This window comes from Lodderomyces elongisporus, chromosome 1 (assembly GCF_030384665.1).
Source record: "Lodderomyces elongisporus chromosome 1, complete sequence".
In the NCBI taxonomy this organism is placed as follows: domain Eukaryota; kingdom Fungi; phylum Ascomycota; class Pichiomycetes; order Serinales; family Debaryomycetaceae; genus Lodderomyces; species Lodderomyces elongisporus.
The window spans coordinates 3,510,806-3,529,593 of NC_083673.1; the positions used below are offsets into that span (position 1 = coordinate 3,510,806).

Genomic DNA, 18,788 nt, shown 5'->3' on the forward strand with positions numbered 1-18,788 from the left:
TGTGTGTGTGTGTGTGTGTTTCCGGTTAGCTACCCGTTTTAAAAGTCAGACAGACAGTTTAAGAAGTAGAAAAGTAGACCATTTTCAAAAGTACAAACCTTAACAACCGATGTAGTGTAGCTTCTTTATTACAATATATCTACAACAAGCTACAATGTCTAGTGATTGCTGAATTGTGAGGTCTTACTGAACAATCTTTTTTTGATTTCTTATAGTGTATCCCTATATCAGAGTCATGAATACATCACTTTCAAACATGATAAAGGGGAAGGGGAAAATACTAATAAAACTCCAATTTAATTTCGGAGTTAAATTTATTTCTTAGTTTAATTTTTTTTAACTTGTTTATTTTTTTTTTCTTTTTTCCTCCTCTGCTTCTACCGACAATTCAAGAGAGACAGCCGACACCAACCAATCAAATAGCTGCATCCTGCTGCACCTCCTCCCACCTTTCTACGAAACTCGGATCCTGATCTTTTGTTCTTTTTTTTTTCCTTTATTTTTTTTATTTTTTTATTTTGAATAATGTTCTTCTTTGCAATGAAAGAAACAAAAAACAAAATTTTAATATTAATAGTAACATAAATCAATACACTATACAGAAGAATAGGTCAAACACATACTTTGTGTTAGGTTTGATAGTCAAACAAAAAAAAAGTCCGAGAGGAAACTAAACCGATCCAACATGACATTTGACAGTGTCTATGTCATAGAATAAACAAAGATTTCTTTTGCAGTATATTTTTCAATTGAATAAGTTGACCTCTAGATAGCCTTGCTCCCTATGTTGTTGTTTTGTTTTTCTTTTTAAACTTATTTATTACAGCTAGTACAACTCTGTAAGGAAAACCACAATTTTCTGAGGTTCTTTTTCTGTATTTCACATTTTTTTACACTTTGCAATCTGACTACAGAGTCAAATCTCATTTTAAAACCCAGTCTTGTTTTTCATCGAGTACTTTCTTCCATTTCTGTTTTTTCAAATGGTAAAAAAAAGAGATGCTATATTGTCCACGTGATATACTCGTGACTTTAAAAAAAATAGCTAGTGACACGGAAATTTCGACACTGATTTTCCAAAAAAAAAAAAAAAAAGTAAAGAAAAAAAGAAAAAATGACATACCATATGTTGCATTGTATTTTAATTATCATATACAATACACTATACAACTATTAATTTTCATATGTATTCCAAGTATTTTTAAACTCACTTCTTTCTGCCTGACACCCCGGCTTTTGTCAAGTGAGATAATGATTAGAATACTCAATTGGAGAAATGTTTATTTGCTAACTATACCGCTACGCATTGTTTTGGCACTTTCAAATTCTTATATTCATCCAGATGAACATTTCCAATCACTTGAAGTTTTAAGCGCACGGATCTTGGGCTACGAAACAAACATACCATGGGAGTTTGACCCTACATCGCCAGCACGGAGTTTGGCTCCATTGTACCTAGTATATGGACCTCTGCTATACTTGATCAAACTATTGGGACTTAGTTTAACCCCACTTCAGATATGGTACTTGCTCAGGTTACAAATGTGCATCATTAGTTGGGTCGTAACTGATTTGTGTCTCTATTGGATGCTTCCGTCAAAACATGAACGTATCAAGGCCATTTACTTTACACTGACATCATACATTACTTTTGTGTACCAAAACCATTTGTTTTCAAACAGTGTAGAAACAATATTGCTCTTACTTGCCGTTTATATCATTGATGATTTGAGATATATCGAAGAATCCAAGATTAATGTCAAAAAGAGTAAAACTTTATTTAGTTTTGGTATCTTGATATCAATTGGTGTGTTCAACAGAGTAACTTTCCCGGCATTCTTGATCTTGCCAAGTTGGTATTTACTCAAATATTTTCAAAATTACTATAAACTGATCATATGGTTTTTACTAGGTGTAGGGCTACTGACAATACTACTTGTTGTAACAGACACCATCCTTTACAAGTCTGACACTTTTGTTGTTGCACCTATAAACAACTTGTTGTATAATGCACAAATTTCAAATTTGTCCAAGCATGGCATCCACCCATTTTACACACATGTATTGGTGAATTTACCCCAGTTACTAGGACCAGCAGGATTATTGTTCTTGGTGTCGAAACAATACTCACGGACTACCCAATTTTTGACCATTATTAGCGGATTAATTTTCTTATCCGTTGTACCGCACCAGGAAGCGAGATTTCTTATCCCACTTGTTCCACTATTATGTTGCTGCTTCGACTTGAACCAGAAATGGATTGGGTCATGGACTCTTTACTTGTGGTACTTGTTCAATGTTGCAATGTGCATATTAATGGGCGTGTACCACCAAGGCGGTGTTGTCCCTGCCTTGGATTACATGAGACAACTGGAATTGCACGGAACACAGGTTTGGTGGCACACCTATTCTCCTCCCTCATGGATACTTGGCTCTAATTCGACTCATACAATATTGCTTAAAGACAAGAAAATTGATTACAAAACAAATTATACAATAATAGATGCTATGGGTGCAAATCTGACAGTTATCATGCAAACTATTCAACATCTCGAAAAACCTGTATATCTCATTACCCCTGAGGCATCATTCAATCAGCATTTTTTCAATACCTCCGCACAATTTGAAAATATTTGGAGTTACAAACACCACATTGATCTTGACCATATTGACTGGTCTAATTTGCAAGTAGGATTAGGGATCTATCAATTGATTTAGAAAATAGAAAAAAAAAAGAGATTAAAAATAAGGAAAAGTAAAGTAAGACAAGTTGAGTAAGACAAGTAAAGTAAGGAAAAGTAAAAAAAAACACACACGCACACTATTTATAGAATTCAAATTTATCGTGTTCAGTTCCTGTCTTGACTTGTGAACTGTATGCTTCCTCCAAATCATTTTGTAGAATCATATATCTGTTCTTCCTCACAGCTCGCAATCCGGCTTCTTGCATTATAGCGGCAATCACTGCACCAGACAATGGATCGTTTCTTATAATCAACGAGTCCAAGTCGACTTCAGGTGCAAGCGACATCTTGGATGCAATGGTTGTAAAAATCAACCTCCGTTCTCTTCTATCCTTTAAGTTTGGGAATTCAATCTTTCTGTCCAATCTACCTGGTCTCAATAATGCAGGGTCCAAAGTGTCAGCTCTATTTGTAGCCATAATCACTTTGACATTCGACGTCTGGTCAAACCCATCCATCTGATTCAACAATTCCAACAAGATTCTCTGCACTTCACGATCAGCACCAGTTTGAGCGTCAAATCTCTTCGTGGCAATAGCATCAATTTCATCAATAAATATAATTGCTGGCGAATTCTCCCTTGCCAACCTAAACACATCTCTCACCATCCTTGGACCTTCACCAAGATATTTCTGTACAAACTCTGAACCATTGATCCTTATGAATGATGCCTTGGTTGCATTCGCCACTGCCTTCACCAACATCGTTTTACCAGTACCCGGTGGACCATACAACAAGACACCTCTTGGTGGATCAATTCCAATTTGACTATATAAATGAGATTGCTCCAATGGCAACTCAACAGACTCAATAATCTCTTGCTTCTGCATGTCTAGCCCACCAATATCTGCATATGTCACATCAGGTTTCTCATTATCACCCACAATCGAAATCGATGAATCTGCCTCTGGTGGAAGAATATCAACTAGAGCATTGGAGTGACGGTGCAATGCCACCGACGAAGATTGTTTAAGCAATTCACGGTCCAATGTAGATAATATACGCACAACATAATTAGATCCCGTTGTTGAAGAAACAATACCAGTGCTCTCATCTATAGGTTCCAAGAATTGACCAATCACCAACGGCACGGACTTGATTCGTTTGACCTCTTCTTGTGCACGGATCAACTCGCGCTTAAGGTGGCGTTGCTCATCTTTGATATACTCTTCCTGGATCTTCAAAAGATTAAGTTCCTTGAGAAGACTTTTGTGGTGTAAGTAAACATCTGTGCCTCCCTCCATTGTTTAAAAAAAGACAAAAACTTTCAGAAAATAAAAGAAAGAATTATTTAAGGTGTTTGGTTGTTGGTTTGTTTTCTTTTTGCTTGTGTGTTGTACTATAACAGAGTAAATGTACAAGAATATTCTCGATATATTAAGTTACGGTGTTGATGTTGATGGTAATGGCAAAACTGGGTTAGTGAGTGAGTGCGTGAGTGAGTGCGTGAGTGAGTGCGTGAATAGTTGCAGTGTTTCAACAATTGTGTCGTGTGTGTACGAGGGAGAAAAAAACGACACAATCAAATTGACATTAAAACAATTACTTGTCTTACTTTTAATAAGTAATGCAAAATATTTTTATCTATCTTTCTATACATATACACATACATATATGTTACTCAATTTACCTACAGTAGATGGTGGCCAAGCTTCCAAGACCACATGACAATATACTAATGATGAATGTGTAGAGTCCAAACTCAACCTTATCTAGCTTCAAAAATTCGATGCTGGGAGTGGTTAATGCTGTATAACTCTTGACGCACGTGACACGCACTCGATGCCAACTGCTAACAATTGCATATTGAGCTTGTAATATAAAAAACTTTATAGACGCTTTAGCGCGTAATATTCGTGAACCCTGCTGTTCTTTTGATAATACCGGTGCTGACGGTGGTTGTGATGATGTAGAATCTAATGAAGCGGGTAAACTTGTTGTTTGACCACCTTCATCTTCCAGCGTCAAGTACCCTGATTTTTCCAAGTTGTGACCCGTACTTCCATCTTTTTGTTCTTGGTCGAGCTTTTCAATAATCGGATTCAACACAGCATCATTCTCTTGTGCTATTCCAACAAGTACAGTTTTGACTTTATCTTCAAACCCTAAAACCAATTTCTTTCGCTTCCATGGCTCGACTAGGAATGTGGCAAATACAAATAACAACACATTTAGTCCCATCAAAACCCATGTCCCCCAAGTTGATGACCTTCTGATCTTGTCGGACCAAATTTGTTCTTCATGGTACCGTGTCAAAATCAGTTGTGTCAATTTGAGCTGCACTGCATCGACTTTCAGCTCGGCTTCTTCCAATTTCTTTTCGCATTCTTTTTCCCAAACATCGTTTTCGTGATCATTTCTGTATAACTCGGTAAACCGTTCGAGATCTTCTGGCGACCAATTATGTTTCCTAGTTAAAAGCTCATTAACCTCTCTTTGAGAATGTGAACGTTTTTGGATGGCATCGCCATAAGTGAGCTTGCATTCCTTCACATATTTCTTGGCATTCTTCAAGTCTTCTTCCTGTTCTTCAATTGATTTTTTCAAACGCTCAATTGCAGAGTACCCAGTGACATCATTGAGTGCTCTGGTTACTGTGAGAATTGTATCATGCGCAGAGTCCAAATATTGAGTAATCTTTTTGGTCAATGCACTCTGTTTTTTTTGTTTCTCCGAGGGTAAACCACCAATTTCCTTCTGTATGGTTTCATTCACTTCTTCAGCAATGTTTGGAATATCAGTGGCATCAACAGAGCTATCGGTAGTTGCAATTATTTTATTCTCAATACGAAGGCCCTCATCCTTCTTATGATCAACCTCACTATCTTCGCCTTTGAGTTTCCCCGTTTTTGTCGAAGAGAAATCTGCTTCGTTTTGCTTGTTTGCCTCTTCAAGTTTGGCCTCCCTTTCTTTCTTTTCCTCTCGTTGTCTTTCTGCTTCACGCTCCTTCTCCAATTTCTTGCGCTCTTCCTCGAGCTTACGTTTCTTTGTAGCCTCGGTCCCAAAATTGGTTCCCTCAATAATTTCCCGCAATTTCAATTCATTAATTTGTTGTGACCTTTCGGGTTTATTGGATTGTAGTCGTATACAATTGAAGACAACCGAATGTCTCATAACAATTCTCGACGACGCTCGTAGCACAGGTAGTAACATTTTACTCTATTTTGTTGGATTCTCAATTTAAACAACTTGTTTGTAAAGTTTGTTGAAGCAAAAGAAAAGAAAAAAAAGGCAACGCAGTAATAATAGACACACGAAATCTTGAGTATCAATTGGACTGCACCGATCGGGACTTTGAGATACAACTTTTCGGATTTTCCTTTTTTCTTGAGCCACAAAAAAATAAAAATAAAATAAAATATAGAGGAAAAGTAAACAAATCAAATACAGAAGGGGTTCAAGAAGAAAATGAAAACCAAACAAAAAGAGAGAAACCAGAAAGAAAAGAACCCCAAGTTCAATTTACATTCAATGTTTAACTGCTAACATCAAAATCAAGACTATAAACTAGTATTTTACAGATTGATGGTATAAAAATCTACAATTTTGTTTCATATACTCTATTCATATTTTTGTTGTTGTTGTCCCTATGTTTCTTTTTTTGGGTAAGTGTGAGAGAGTGTGTGTAAGAGTGTGAGAGTGTTGATATTCAAAAGTTGGAATTGACCAAGTCCTTGACCAATTTCCAGTCGTTCACCTCAGCATAATCCAAAACAATGACACCAACTCCCTTGTGGAACGTATCTTGAATGTTCCCTTCAACCATAGCCTTGGCAACTGGTTCTGGCCAACATTCCCTGTCAAAAAAGTTTGATCCAGAAGTGAAATTAACAAAAAGCTTGTCATCGTGGCTCTGAGTGTACTCCTGAGCTTTCTTGGCCAAGTCCTTGACATATTGAATCTTTTTTGGTAAATCTTGAGCAGTTTGAACTTCACAATAATCCTGAACAACAAAAGTGCCACGATCATCATCAGTAGTGTTGTAAGTCCAAAAGTTTGCACTAAACCCAAATTGGTTTTTCAAGTTTTCATCTTGAACACCAAATCTTCTAAACAAGATGGCTTTACCACGAGCGTCTCCTACTCTGGGAATATCCGTTTTCAAGTACCACCTGTCCTTGTTTTTCAGAACATAGTTGTTCCAAATCAATTTTCCAAATTCGTCATTCTTATTATCCCAATCGTCAGAACCTTCTTGCTTGATGGAAACGATAACGGTCTCGCTTTTATTGTGCTCCAAAAAGTCATAAACCTCTTTCAAAGTATCAGTCAATTTCAAGGGGAAGGGGATCTTGACAGGAAATTTACCGTGGATTACTTGTAAATCGTCTTTATTGTCACCAACAAATAATCTTCCAACTCTAATATCGAGAAATCTGACACCGTGCTCTAATTGCTCAGTGACACTAGCGCCTTGACATTGCACTGATGGTAACGCCGTGTGACATGCAGCGGAATTGTGTGTGCCTGGAATTGACAATTTGGAAATTCTGGTATCGTCAGAAACTTGACCTATCCAATGTTTATAATCGACCATTTTCTTTTACTTGTGGCTAATATCGAGATAAGGTGAAGGTTCACTTAGTGTATGTATAACTTTCGACAATCACCCAAAAAAAAATAAAGAAGAAAAAGAAGCAAAAGAAAAAAAAAACAGAGCAAACAAAAAAAGAATAGAAAAGAAAAGATTGAAATGTTATATAAAAGTATGGAATGGATTGTAGAGGAATTGGTAGATTTTTTAGTTTTAGTCTTTGTATTAGTTTCAGTCTAATATTTTTGCTTCAAAGCAGAGTAAACAATACGGCCATTCAGTGAAATTTATTATCTGCCCATTGTAAAGGTGGAGAGGAAACAATGTACGTAATGTTTGGTCTGGAAAAGCACACGCCCTCCCCCCTAATATAATATTTAAGGGGAGGGAAGGTGGGGGGTTCAAGATAGAAGAGAGGGAGTAGTGCTGGTAGTGCTTTTCATTTTTGGGTTTTCCGCAAATTTCAGTTACGCTGATAAATTTGCCGCCTAACATTGTCACGTGCCCAAAATTTCAGTTCTAACATTACCAATCATTTTCAAATTTCCATTTACTTTTATTTCGAATTCGTTTAACATGGCGATAGGAATCAGGATTTTGTAAGGACAAGAATAAGGAGAAGTGAAGCCAATAAAAAATCAAGGTTATTTTCAAACTAATCTGTTTCTTACTTTATACTGATAAAAAAAGTTTTTTGTTGATTCTTATACTTGCTAGTACTCGTTTTTCGCAGGTATCATGATTTTTGTGCCAAGTAGCTTCAAATAAATTTTGTAATCTGCCCTCTGAGCAAAAGCAATTATTATTAACAACTACGTATGATTTACAAACAAAAAGAAAAAAAACAAACAAATAAAGGAAACTCTTAGTTGTCATACACACGTCAATATATCCTTCTCAATTCTAGAAAGGAAAAGGCCAATTTTATCCTTTATTGGGTTATATGCCCTGGCATTCGCATTGAAGTATATATTTGCGCTTTTCTGTTCCTCTTTCTCTTTTATTCAAAATATGCAACAAGTTGCGCGAAATTCCATCTCATCTTCTGTTTTCATCAAATTACTGCGCATAGGTAATAATACACATACAAGAAGAAGCACTATTCGTTGAAGAAAAGTCAAAGAACGACAATTAAAACCAAAAAACAAGAAGGAAATGAAGTACATCATAGAGCATATGGAAGAAGGGTTCTCAGAATGGGTCATTCTTGAGTATTCGCAAATCATTAGGGATATTGGAAAGGAAAACCTTATTCTTACCTCACTTCCTGCAAACACTACCGAAGCCGATATTCCTCAGCAACTACGCGATTTGGGACTTCAATGGACAACAAAGGAATGTGTAGACATCATCCGCGCAGAAAACAACGGCACTATTAACAAAGACCAAGTATGTCTTCTTGATCCTGCTGCAGAAACAGATTTGTTGCCTCTGGATAAATCCGAGTTCACCTATTTCGTCTTTGGAGGCATTTTGGGCCAACACCCACGTATAGACAGAACAGGTATTCTTCGTGCCAAGTATGGATTTGCGGGTCGTCGATTGGGTGCATTGCAAATGACTACCGACACCGCAGTGCGCACAACACAGAGGATAATTGAACGAGGACAAAAGTTTGAAGATATAAAGTTTTTGGATTACCCTGAGATCAAGTATAACAAATATGAGTCTACAGAAATGCCATTTAGATATATTGTTAATGAACAAGGTGAGCCGATCTTACCCGAAGGAATGTTGGAGTTGATCAAACATGATGCTGACCAAAGTATCGACGACTTGTTAATTGGTGACTAAAAAAATGAAATAAACGGGAATGATGAAATTCAAACAAAAGAAAAAAAAAATTGAAATATAAAACTTACAGAAGAATAAAACATGTGTTTATTTAGTTCTTTATTTATTACTAATTGTATCATTCATTTATAAACTTCTTTAGTTTTTCTTTTTTTTTTTACTTTTTTTTACTTTTTTCTATTATCATTTTAAAGAAACAGTTTTCTTTGCTGGTTGGTTTTCAGACAAAAGTTGCTTTAAAATAAATCCAGCTGTGTTTTCATCTTCAAAATACGAGATATGTGCACTCACTGCCGAGACAAGGGAGAAGTCTAGTACACCCATTGGTAAACTATAATCGATTCTTCCAGAGTTGTTTAAAGATGTGAGTTGTATTAATTCATCTTTCGTCAATTTCCGGTCACTCGAGGATTTGCTAGAAGAATCTGTAGTTGATTTTTCAACCTCTTCGGAATCTGACAAGGCAATGCTGGTAATCAAATCGCCTAATGCATTTTCCCTTTGTGCTTTCTCTTCAATTGATTGCGCTTTAGCAATTTCTTTCGCAGTATTGCCATCCTTCTTTGTGAGGTTGAGCCATCTGGCTGCAGACAAAATCTTTTCCGAGATTTCATCACCAATGCTTGCAAGTTCCTTGATTTGGCTATCCAAACCTTTGACTGCAAAATTTACTGGCACGGCTTTGAAATCTCCAAATTTGGGAGACACCATGGGCTCTAAGCGGTATGCTACAGGATCGCATGGGTGAAACAAGTTGTACAAATTGCGGCATTTGGGTGCTGCTACTTCTTTTGATTTAGATGGGTCGTAACTTGAGTCCATCATTGATCTTGCTGCAATATTTTTACCTTCCAAAAGTTTAAACAAGCCAAGTGGTGATCCTGCAAGTATTAAATTATCAACTTCAAAGTCAAGGTGCTTCAGTATATCGGTTGTGTCACCGGAAGCCGTTGCTGACTGCTCGGCCAAAATGTCAAATGCAATACATGAACCAAGAGAATGGCCAAATATATGTACTTTGCCGTTAAAGTTTGGGTTTTTCTCCTTGTAAAGTTTGTATACGCGATTGAGCTCAGAAGTGACAGCACTAAAAATTTGGTGCAAGTATTGTGGCTGGTAGTATAAGAGCACATCCAAGATGACATCTCCAACAACATTGCGCAAAGCTTTGATGCCGTCAACATTGATTTGTGACAATGTCGGTAATCGATTGTCTTTGTTCTCTTCTACAGTCCTTCTAGGTGAAAAGTCAATCTGGTGTCTCCAGGAAATGGGCAACACTTGTATCCTATTATTCAGCTTATCTTCTTGCCCCTTTTCATAAGCCAACTTTTGATAATCTTTGTTTTCTTCAAACACTTTTTTCATACTTTTTCTTAACACGTTGATACTATGGGTAAAATTAACTGATTCATATGTGCTTCCCAAGATCTGGCCGATACCATGAACACACAAAATCAAATGATCAACTTCTCGATCTGATGTTGTTTGAGAAGTTTCCTGATCATAGTCGGCTTCGAGATAGTGTTGCATATGTTTATCATCGATGTCGTTCTCATCACCAGTCATTTCCTGCTCCCGCTGTCCGGTATCCTTCTTATCGTCCAAGCTAGATCCTAAAAGCGAGCCAAACTCCTTTTGGAAAGTATCAGCAATACCAGGTAATGGATTATCTGGAATTTTATCAAATATTGTTTGCTTTAATTCTTCCGAGTATCCGCGCTGAATATGATCTACACCAAGCAACGATACAGGGTTTGGTCCAAAATACCGGATAACATCAATTTGAAAATCAGAATCATAATCTGCGGGAAACAATACAGCTTGGTCTTTGTTGAAGTAAAGCACAATTTGTCCGTTGCTTAAGCGATGTAGATCTCTTTGACTTTCAATGTCCATTTTCTTTTGTAACAATCCCTGTTTTACTTCTTCCTTTGCAACTTTCTCATCCACTTCTTCTTTTTTCACATTAGCTTTGCCTTTCTCTACTAGTACCTCGCTTGATTTTTTTTTACTCTTTTCCAATTCTTTTTGTATTTCATTGAACTTTGAAATCTTCTCTTTGCTTACCTTTGCTTTTTTCTTTTTCTTCTCCTTTTCGTCTTCAACTTTGTTAAACAAGTATGGTTTTACTTTTTTGTACCCTTCTTCAATCTCTCTGGCAATGTCGTTCACCAATGGAATTCCATCAGTATTAAACCATATTCCTCGCCTCACTTCATAAACTGGACCTTCCCAATACACAGGCTTCAACTGGAACTCGTTGACATCGACTTCAAATAATTTATCCTCATTGACTTCAATTGGTTTGTTTATTGAGCGAATAAAGCCACGTTCAAGATTCCTTGAATCGTACTGCGAGAAGGGAATAAAAGACTCTGGCTCTTTTGTTTGCTTATAATGAAACCAGTCAGGCTTTGAAATGGGCACATCTGATGCATAAAACCATCGTATATTTGGCTTGGGAATTGTATGGTGGTTACCGTTATCATTATCTTTATGGTTATTATTGCTATGGTTATGTTTGCTATGGCTGTGGCCAGCTGAATGGCCAGAATTGTGGTGTTTTGTCTGTGTTGATGCAGAAGAAGTAGTAGAAGAAGAAGAAGCTTTGGGTGCTGATGCATTTGTAGCTGTACTATACAATTGCACGCTTATTGCTCCTTGATGTAAGAAATGTGGAAGGCATAGTGAAGCTCGTTGAATACAGAGCATTTATGACTACTGTAAGTTATACCACTGGAGTTAGCCAATCTGGGAAAAAAAAAAATCAAAAAATCAAAAATCAAAAGATTAGAGAAATGGAAAGTTGAGGCTTGAAATTGGAATGGCATCGTGCTTCTTTTAATAAATACACATAATAGTTGAGCAAACTTGATAGCATGTGAAGCAGAAACAGCAACAGCGGCAACACTAGCAGTTGCATAAACAACTCAGAAGGTTTCAGGTGAGATCTGCGGCTTTTAAGATATATAAAGTGTTTTTGTGTCAGTAAACATACTCATGGTTGAAATGTGTCACGTCCAACGTTTACATAAATAATGCCCATGCATGCAAGCACACGAGGGAGGGAAAAAGGAATAGAGAGAGCGAAAGAAATTTAAAAAGTAAAATATTCCGATATACAATCACCAACTAATGAAATTATATAATTACTCTATTCACATATATAAAATCTAAAAAATTCTAAAAAATCAAGTCAAACCAGGCACCGGCAAAACCAATTCACCACTTGGCCATTTCAACACGGCAGCATTAGAATAGTCACTGTAGATCTTGGTATTGGGTATTTTCCTGCCGACACGGAGATAAATCGCAATATTACCATTCTCATCTTTTATGCCATTTTGTAAAGTATCTTGAACCCAATTATATATCGAAGATGTTGAATTCGTAAGAATGCTTTTAATATCAATCACAGGAGGAATGGTGGGGTCATTAGTCGTTGTGCCCATACTGGCCAAGCCATCCAGAACATACTCTTCAATATCGTTGATTAGTAATGAAATAGAAGTAAACTTATTCTGGTATGCAGTCCTCTTAACTGTTCCATTATTAATGGGGTCCACCCAATTCAATAATCCGGACTCGTTGTTGTAACCAGTAAACAATGGAGGCACGATATTTCCTTGTGGATCATCTCTCTTGAGCGAGGCTATAGTTTCTGCAATTGCTGCTAACCCCCATCTTGACGCTCCAGATAAAAACAATCCTAATAGGATACCTTGAAACATCAATGCAGTTCTCCCTCTAGTTGCACAGCCTGGTATCAACAACATTGCAAGAATATAGTGGTGCACACGCAAAGTGAGGCCCGGCAATTGTGCGAGAAAAATTAACCCAACAACAAAGATGGAGTAGACAAATAAGTATTTCCTAAACCTACCGGAAAGCCAGATCTTGTATGCTTGAATTACGGCACACGTTGCAATTGTGAAAATAATACAGGAGACGGATAGCAAAGCGCCTGGTTGCTCCTTCAAATCACTGATAGTGAGTCTATCGACTGGTAATCTATCAAAAGTGACGTTGTTCAATATACCCAACCAGAACAAAGGATAGAATAGCAACACCCGACTCATATAGGATATTTTCTGATCTGTTGACTCTAAATATGGCTCTTGAAGCCTAAACTCTGGACCCAATGGCCTCGAATCTAGCGAACCTGGTAGTTTAGGTTCCAGGAGTGTTCGCTTTGTTGAAAAGTGCCATAATATGTACAAAATTGAACAAGTAGGAAGAAAACGTTCCAACCCAATTGATATCAAGTATGCAAAATCTTCTGGATTCACAGCATCAACATTAAGCGGCGGGTCTGTGGCTAAGCAGATTGTCCAGAACCCAACAATTGTTAAAATCCAATATGCAACTGCACCGCTTGCCAAGTATATGATCGGTAGGCCCAAAACAACATTGATGAGTAAAATGATCATTCTTGGATCGTTGCACTCAGTAAAAGTATCATATTGCTCATGACCCTGCTCCTTTTGGGTTTGACCTCGGCTTATCCCCAATTTTTTGAAAAAAAACGAAGATTTGAAAAACGAGTCAAATGAAATAGACGGATCCACACCATACTTGCCTTTTGTTGAGTTGAAATATGGTTGTGCTCCACTCTTGTATGATATCCTTGCACATCCTCCCCAAAATGGCGAAACCAATCCAGCATGCACTGCTGCTCCACACGGATACGAATCTGCTCTATATGGGTTCGTCAATTGGTTTTGATCATAAGATTTCAAAGTCTTGTGTTCTTTATTTTTGAATGCATCACCGCCACCAATAAAGTATCCTCGATGTTTGATTCGCTGGTCGCCAATTGGCAAGAGCGAATACGTCCAGCTTCCACGATCACATAACGCAGGACATCGAATAATAATATCATCATCGGGACTAGCTAAATGTTTGGTGACGTCGGGACACAATTCACCATTCATTCCACAAGCGGCATTTTTCCCGATCCAAAAGTCTTGCAGCGCAGAACACGAAAGGGAATAGATATGTGTGTGTGGGTTTAATTTGGAGCTCGGGGGGACAGTAAGGTATGGAACAAGTATAGCATAGCATAGACCAAACCAGAACAATAAATACGCCGTGAGCATTAATCTTCTATAAGTAAGTGGCACTCGACTTTTAAATTTGACGGGCAAGTCTTCCAAATAAGATAGCAGCTGGATTCGTGGTGCATATTCATCCCTTGGCTCCCTTGGTCCTTCCCATACCTTACGGAAAAACAAACGGATCTTGTCCATGGCGCCTTTGGATCTTTCATTGGGGTAATTGAATGAAACTGAACTTTGGTCGTAATCTTCGGATCCGGATTCGTAGTCCTCTCCATGCAATAAATTCGACGTAGTCGACATAGCGGTATGGGTATTGCTGGAAGTATTTGTCGTATCAAGATTGGTTAGTTCAATGGCATTAGATGGCGATAGTGATGGTGGTGATGATGATGATGATGATGATGCTAAGGACTTGTTGGTGGGTGTTGAAAAATCGTTGTCGTTGTTGTTTCTTTTGCCACTATGCCCAAGATGCATTTGGTTGTAAACCCCCATTACTTTTTACAATAAATGCTATATATAAAATAATAGATAGATTAATTTAGACACATAACAATAATTACTATGTGAAGATTTAAATATAGACAAGGGGCAGGAGAAGGGGGGGAGGGGCGGAATCAGATTTTACAACCGAAGACGGGGAAAAAAAGGGGGAGAGGAGAGAGACTGAGGAGAAACTGAGAAAGAACTCAGTTTAGAGTCCCGTACTGTGAATAGCAACTACTACAAATCAAAACAACTCGCTTTCCTAAATATTTACAACGAATTACCAATACTTTATCACGTTTTGCACCGATTAGTATTCATTTGAAGCTTAAAAACGATAAATACAACTCTGATATAGCATTTATAAAGCAATACGTGGGTGGTAATAACAAAATAATAATTAAAAAAAACGAAAATATTTTTCCTTACATTAAAACTTGAAACATTAATCTAGTATACATTTATAAATTCTTTAAACACCCAACTTCCATAAACTTTTCTAACCAGAACACATGGTACATGATTCTGGATTATCAATGGCACAGGCAATGACTTTTGCACTATAGATGTCATTTTCAATCTCTTCGATTGTTCTATTGTCAACACCGGCTTCCTTCTCTTCTCCATCTTTTTCTTGCTCTTCCTCCTTCTTTGGCTCAACTTCCTTTTCCTTTTCTTTTTCCTTTTCAGTGATTCTCAAATCAGCAACAGAGTTTTCCAAGGAAGTTGGCTCTGTTGAAGGACTCTTGACATACGAGTTATCGGCGGATGATGACGAGGCTGCAGTGTTCCCACTTCTGCCCCTGCTCAAATATGTCTTTCTATTCAATTTCCTCAAGTCAGCAACTGTGTTACCAGCTTGCTCAGCAATCTTCTTATCAATGGTGAACTGGATAGCGGCAGAGGCAGCTTGGGTTCTCAAGTAGTACATACCAGTCTTCAAACCCTTCTTCCATCCGTAGAAATGCATACTGGTCAATTTACCCATTGTTGGGTCCTTGATGTGAATGTTTAATGACTGCGATTGGTCAATAAATGCAGCTCTATCGGAGGCCATATCAATGATGTGCTTCTGACTGATTTCCCAGACTGTCTTGTACAATGCTTTGATTTCATCTGGGATATTAGGTAAAGCTTGGATGGAACCATTATTGGAAATGATACTACTCTTCATGGCATCGTTCCAGATTCCCAAATCAACCAAGTCTCTAAGCAAGTATGGGTTAACAATTTGGAACTCACCTGCCAACACTCTTCTCGAGTAGATGTTTGACGTGTATGGTTCAAAACATTCATTGTTACCCAAAATCTGTGAAGTAGAGGCAGTAGGCATTGGTGCAACCAATAAGGAGTTTCTCAAACCGTGCTTGGCCAATTTGGCTTTCAATTCATCCCAGTCCCACAACTCGGTTGGCTTTCTGTTCCACAAATCAAATTGCAACAAGCCTTGAGATGCTGGTGAGCCTTGGTATGTCTCGTAGGCACCTTCCTCTTGGGCCAATTCAATAGAGGCCTCGACAGCTGCATGGTAAATGGTTTCAAAGATTTGAATGTTCAACTCTCTAGCTTCTTGAGAGTCAAAAGCAATTCTCAAAACCATAAATGCATCTGCCAAACCTTGAACACCCAAGGCAATTGGTCTGTGTCTCATGTTTGACTTTTCGGCTTCTGGAACTGGGTAGTAGTTACGGTCAATGACTCTGTTCAAGTTACGGGTAACAACCTTGGTAACATCGTGCAATTTCTCAAAGTTGTACCAAATCTTGTTTTCATCTTGCTCAATGAAAGAAGGCAATGCAATAGAGGCCAAGTTACAAACAGCAACTTCCTCGGGAGATGAATATTCAACAATTTCACAACACAAGTTCGACGACTTGATCATACCCAAGTTCTTTTGGTTTGACTTGGCATTACAAGCATCCTTGTACAACATGAATGGGGTACCAGTCTCAGTTTGACATTCCAAGATGGAGTACCACAATTTTTGTGCCTTGATGGTCTGTCTACCACGTCCTTCAGCAACATACTTGTTGTACAACTCCTCAAACTCTTCACCATAACAGTCTGCCAAACCTGGAGCTTCATTTGGTGAGAACAAAGTCCAATCACCATTCTGTTCGACTCTCTTCATAAACAAATCTGGAATCCACAATGCTGGGAACAAGTCTCTTGCTCTAATCTCTTCTTTACCGTGGTTCTTTCTAATTTCAATGAATTCAAAAATATCACTGTGCCATGGTTCAAGGTAAAGGGCAAAAGCACCTGGCCTCTTGTTACCACCTTGATCAACATAACGAGCGGTATTGTTGAAAACACGAACCATTGGAATGATACCGTTGGAGGTACCGTTGGTACCTGCAATATAAGCACCAGTGGAACGGATATTGTGGATGTGCAAACCAATACCACCAGCGCTCTTGGAAATCAAAGCACATGTTTTCAAAGTATCGTAAATACCTTCAATAGAATCTTCCTTCATAGCAACCAAGAAACATGAAGACATCTGTGGCTTTGGCGTACCAGCATTGAACAAACATGGAGAACCATGTGTAAAGTACCTTTGCGACATCAAGTTATAAGTTTCAATCACCCTTGGAATATCTCTTCCGTGTATACCAATAGCAACTCTCATAATCAAGTGCTGTGGTCTCTCGGCAACCTTACCATTAACACGCAACAAATATGATCTTTCCAAAGTCTTGAAACCAAAGTAATTGTAGTTGAAATCACGATCGTATACAATTGCCGAGTTCAACTCGTCTTCGTGCTCTTGTATAATATCGTATGTTTCCTTTGAGATCATTGGCGAATGCAACTTGGTTTCTGGGTTGATGTATTCGTAAAGGATCTTTGACACTGCTGAATATTGTTTTGTAGTCTGCTTGTGCAAATTGGAAACAGCGATTCTAGCAGCCAACACCGCATAATCTGGGTGGATTGTGGTCATGGTGGCCGCAGTCTCAGCAGCCAAGTTGTCCAACTCAATGGTGGTGACACCTTGATACACACCAGCAATAACTTTTTGGGTAATGGCAACTGGTTCAACGTGGGTTGGGTCTAAACCGTAGCATAATCTTTGCACTCTAGCAGTGATTTTATCGAACCTAACAGGTTCTTTCCTACCATCTCTTTTATAAACGTACATTTTAATAGATGATTATGGGATATATGTGTAGATATATATATATTTGATTGTAAGGATGGGTGATGGATGATGGGTGATAAAGGAAAAGATGGAAAAAGAAGAAGAATCAAATGAAAAAAAAAAAAAAGAGAAAGAAAGTTTGCTGAAAGTTCCTTTTGCAGACTAGATAGTTAATTTGGGAAGAAAGAGGAAAAGTACGTCTTTTTTATAGAAATAGATGAGATTTTGAAATTCGAGACGCGTGCGTGTCTCCTTCATACACGCACCTTTCCACACAAATGCACACAAGTACTTAGATACAAACGTACACAGAGATTCACAAATTCACAGATACACGCCCTTTTTTTTGCTCTCTCTTTTTGCTTCTTAGTAATACTAAAAATGCTTTTTTTTTTGGCGTTTTTTTTTTTGTTTTCATTTTGCAATCGAGCTTGGTACACGCTACTAGACGTCTTTGTACGATTGTTGATACTTTGATCCCATACTTTATACAGAATTGACGCTCCCATTCAGTTTTACTAACTGACTAACTGACTAACTAACTAACTAGCTCGTACATTGTTCTATACGTGCCATTGACTATTCTTTGCTTTCACTTCTTGTGTTTATATCTTCAAGTGGCGCTGAACATGATTACTAATCGGTACCGATCTTTCCCAAAAGGTGTACTTCTTGAACCTTTTAAGGAATATAGCCTCTACACGCAACACTAGTCATCCGATTCGGTAATGAATCGTGTTGATGTTACCTAGCTTTCCTCCTCTCTCCCCCCTCTCTCCACAGCAATTATCCTCAATTGCCTATTGATAACAGATAACCTACAACAAAAAGTATTTGTTTTTAGATAAGTTTAGTAAATTGAAATAAAGATAACGCCAAGTAGATATTAGCGTGGGGAAAACAATATTGAAAGATTGAAGAAAAATTTTTTGAAAAACTGATTACTCAAAGATAAAAATAGGTATATAGATGTGGCACGTGACAATAATTCTGGAAGAAACTGTATTAATCGAGATAGACTA

At 37.8% G+C, this 18,788-nt stretch overlaps 8 protein-coding genes across 8 annotated transcripts; 2 read left to right on the forward strand and 6 right to left on the reverse strand. All coding sequences in view use genetic code 12, as the record gives it.

Annotated features, from left to right (window-relative positions):
* Positions 1-154: 154 nt before the first annotated feature.
* SMP3 (alpha 1,2 mannosyltransferase) lies at positions 155-2,718 on the forward strand (the record flags this gene model as incomplete). The annotated part of the gene is made up of 2 exons (XM_001528725.2): positions 155-161; positions 1,343-2,718. The coding sequence occupies 2 exons, from the start codon at positions 155-157 to the stop codon at positions 2,716-2,718; spliced, it is 1,383 nt and encodes a 460-aa protein (XP_001528775.2).
* Positions 2,719-2,821: 103 nt separating this feature from the next.
* Positions 2,822-3,988, reverse strand: RPT3 (26S proteasome regulatory subunit 6B; the record flags this gene model as incomplete). Its single annotated transcript, XM_001528726.1, has 1 exon — positions 2,822-3,988. The coding sequence occupies one exon, from the start codon at positions 3,986-3,988 to the stop codon at positions 2,822-2,824; it is 1,167 nt and encodes a 388-aa protein (XP_001528776.1).
* A 382-nt stretch (positions 3,989-4,370) lies between these two features.
* Positions 4,371-5,897, reverse strand: SHE9 (sensitivity to high expression protein she9; the record flags this gene model as incomplete). Its single annotated transcript, XM_001528727.1, has 1 exon — positions 4,371-5,897. The coding sequence occupies one exon, from the start codon at positions 5,895-5,897 to the stop codon at positions 4,371-4,373; it is 1,527 nt and encodes a 508-aa protein (XP_001528777.2).
* Positions 5,898-6,393: 496 nt separating this feature from the next.
* PVL30_001269 (uncharacterized protein) lies at positions 6,394-7,281 on the reverse strand (the record flags this gene model as incomplete). Its single annotated transcript, XM_001528728.1, has 1 exon — positions 6,394-7,281. One exon carries the CDS (start codon positions 7,279-7,281, stop codon positions 6,394-6,396), a length of 888 nt encoding a protein of 295 aa, XP_001528778.2.
* A 1,152-nt stretch (positions 7,282-8,433) lies between these two features.
* Positions 8,434-9,072, forward strand: SFM1 (SPOUT methyltransferase; the record flags this gene model as incomplete). The annotated part of the gene is made up of 1 exon (XM_001528729.1): positions 8,434-9,072. One exon carries the CDS (start codon positions 8,434-8,436, stop codon positions 9,070-9,072), a length of 639 nt encoding a protein of 212 aa, XP_001528779.2.
* A 183-nt stretch (positions 9,073-9,255) lies between these two features.
* Positions 9,256-10,971, reverse strand: PVL30_001271 (uncharacterized protein; the record flags this gene model as incomplete). The annotated part of the gene is made up of 1 exon (XM_001528730.2): positions 9,256-10,971. The coding sequence occupies one exon, from the start codon at positions 10,969-10,971 to the stop codon at positions 9,256-9,258; it is 1,716 nt and encodes a 571-aa protein (XP_001528780.2).
* Positions 10,972-12,266: 1,295 nt separating this feature from the next.
* Positions 12,267-14,630, reverse strand: PVL30_001272 (uncharacterized protein; the record flags this gene model as incomplete). Its single annotated transcript, XM_001528731.1, has 1 exon — positions 12,267-14,630. The coding sequence occupies one exon, from the start codon at positions 14,628-14,630 to the stop codon at positions 12,267-12,269; it is 2,364 nt and encodes a 787-aa protein (XP_001528781.2).
* Positions 14,631-15,120: 490 nt separating this feature from the next.
* RNR1 (ribonucleotide-diphosphate reductase subunit rnr1) lies at positions 15,121-17,766 on the reverse strand (the record flags this gene model as incomplete). Its single annotated transcript, XM_001528732.1, has 1 exon — positions 15,121-17,766. The coding sequence occupies one exon, from the start codon at positions 17,764-17,766 to the stop codon at positions 15,121-15,123; it is 2,646 nt and encodes an 881-aa protein (XP_001528782.1).
* Positions 17,767-18,788: the final 1,022 nt, after the last annotated feature.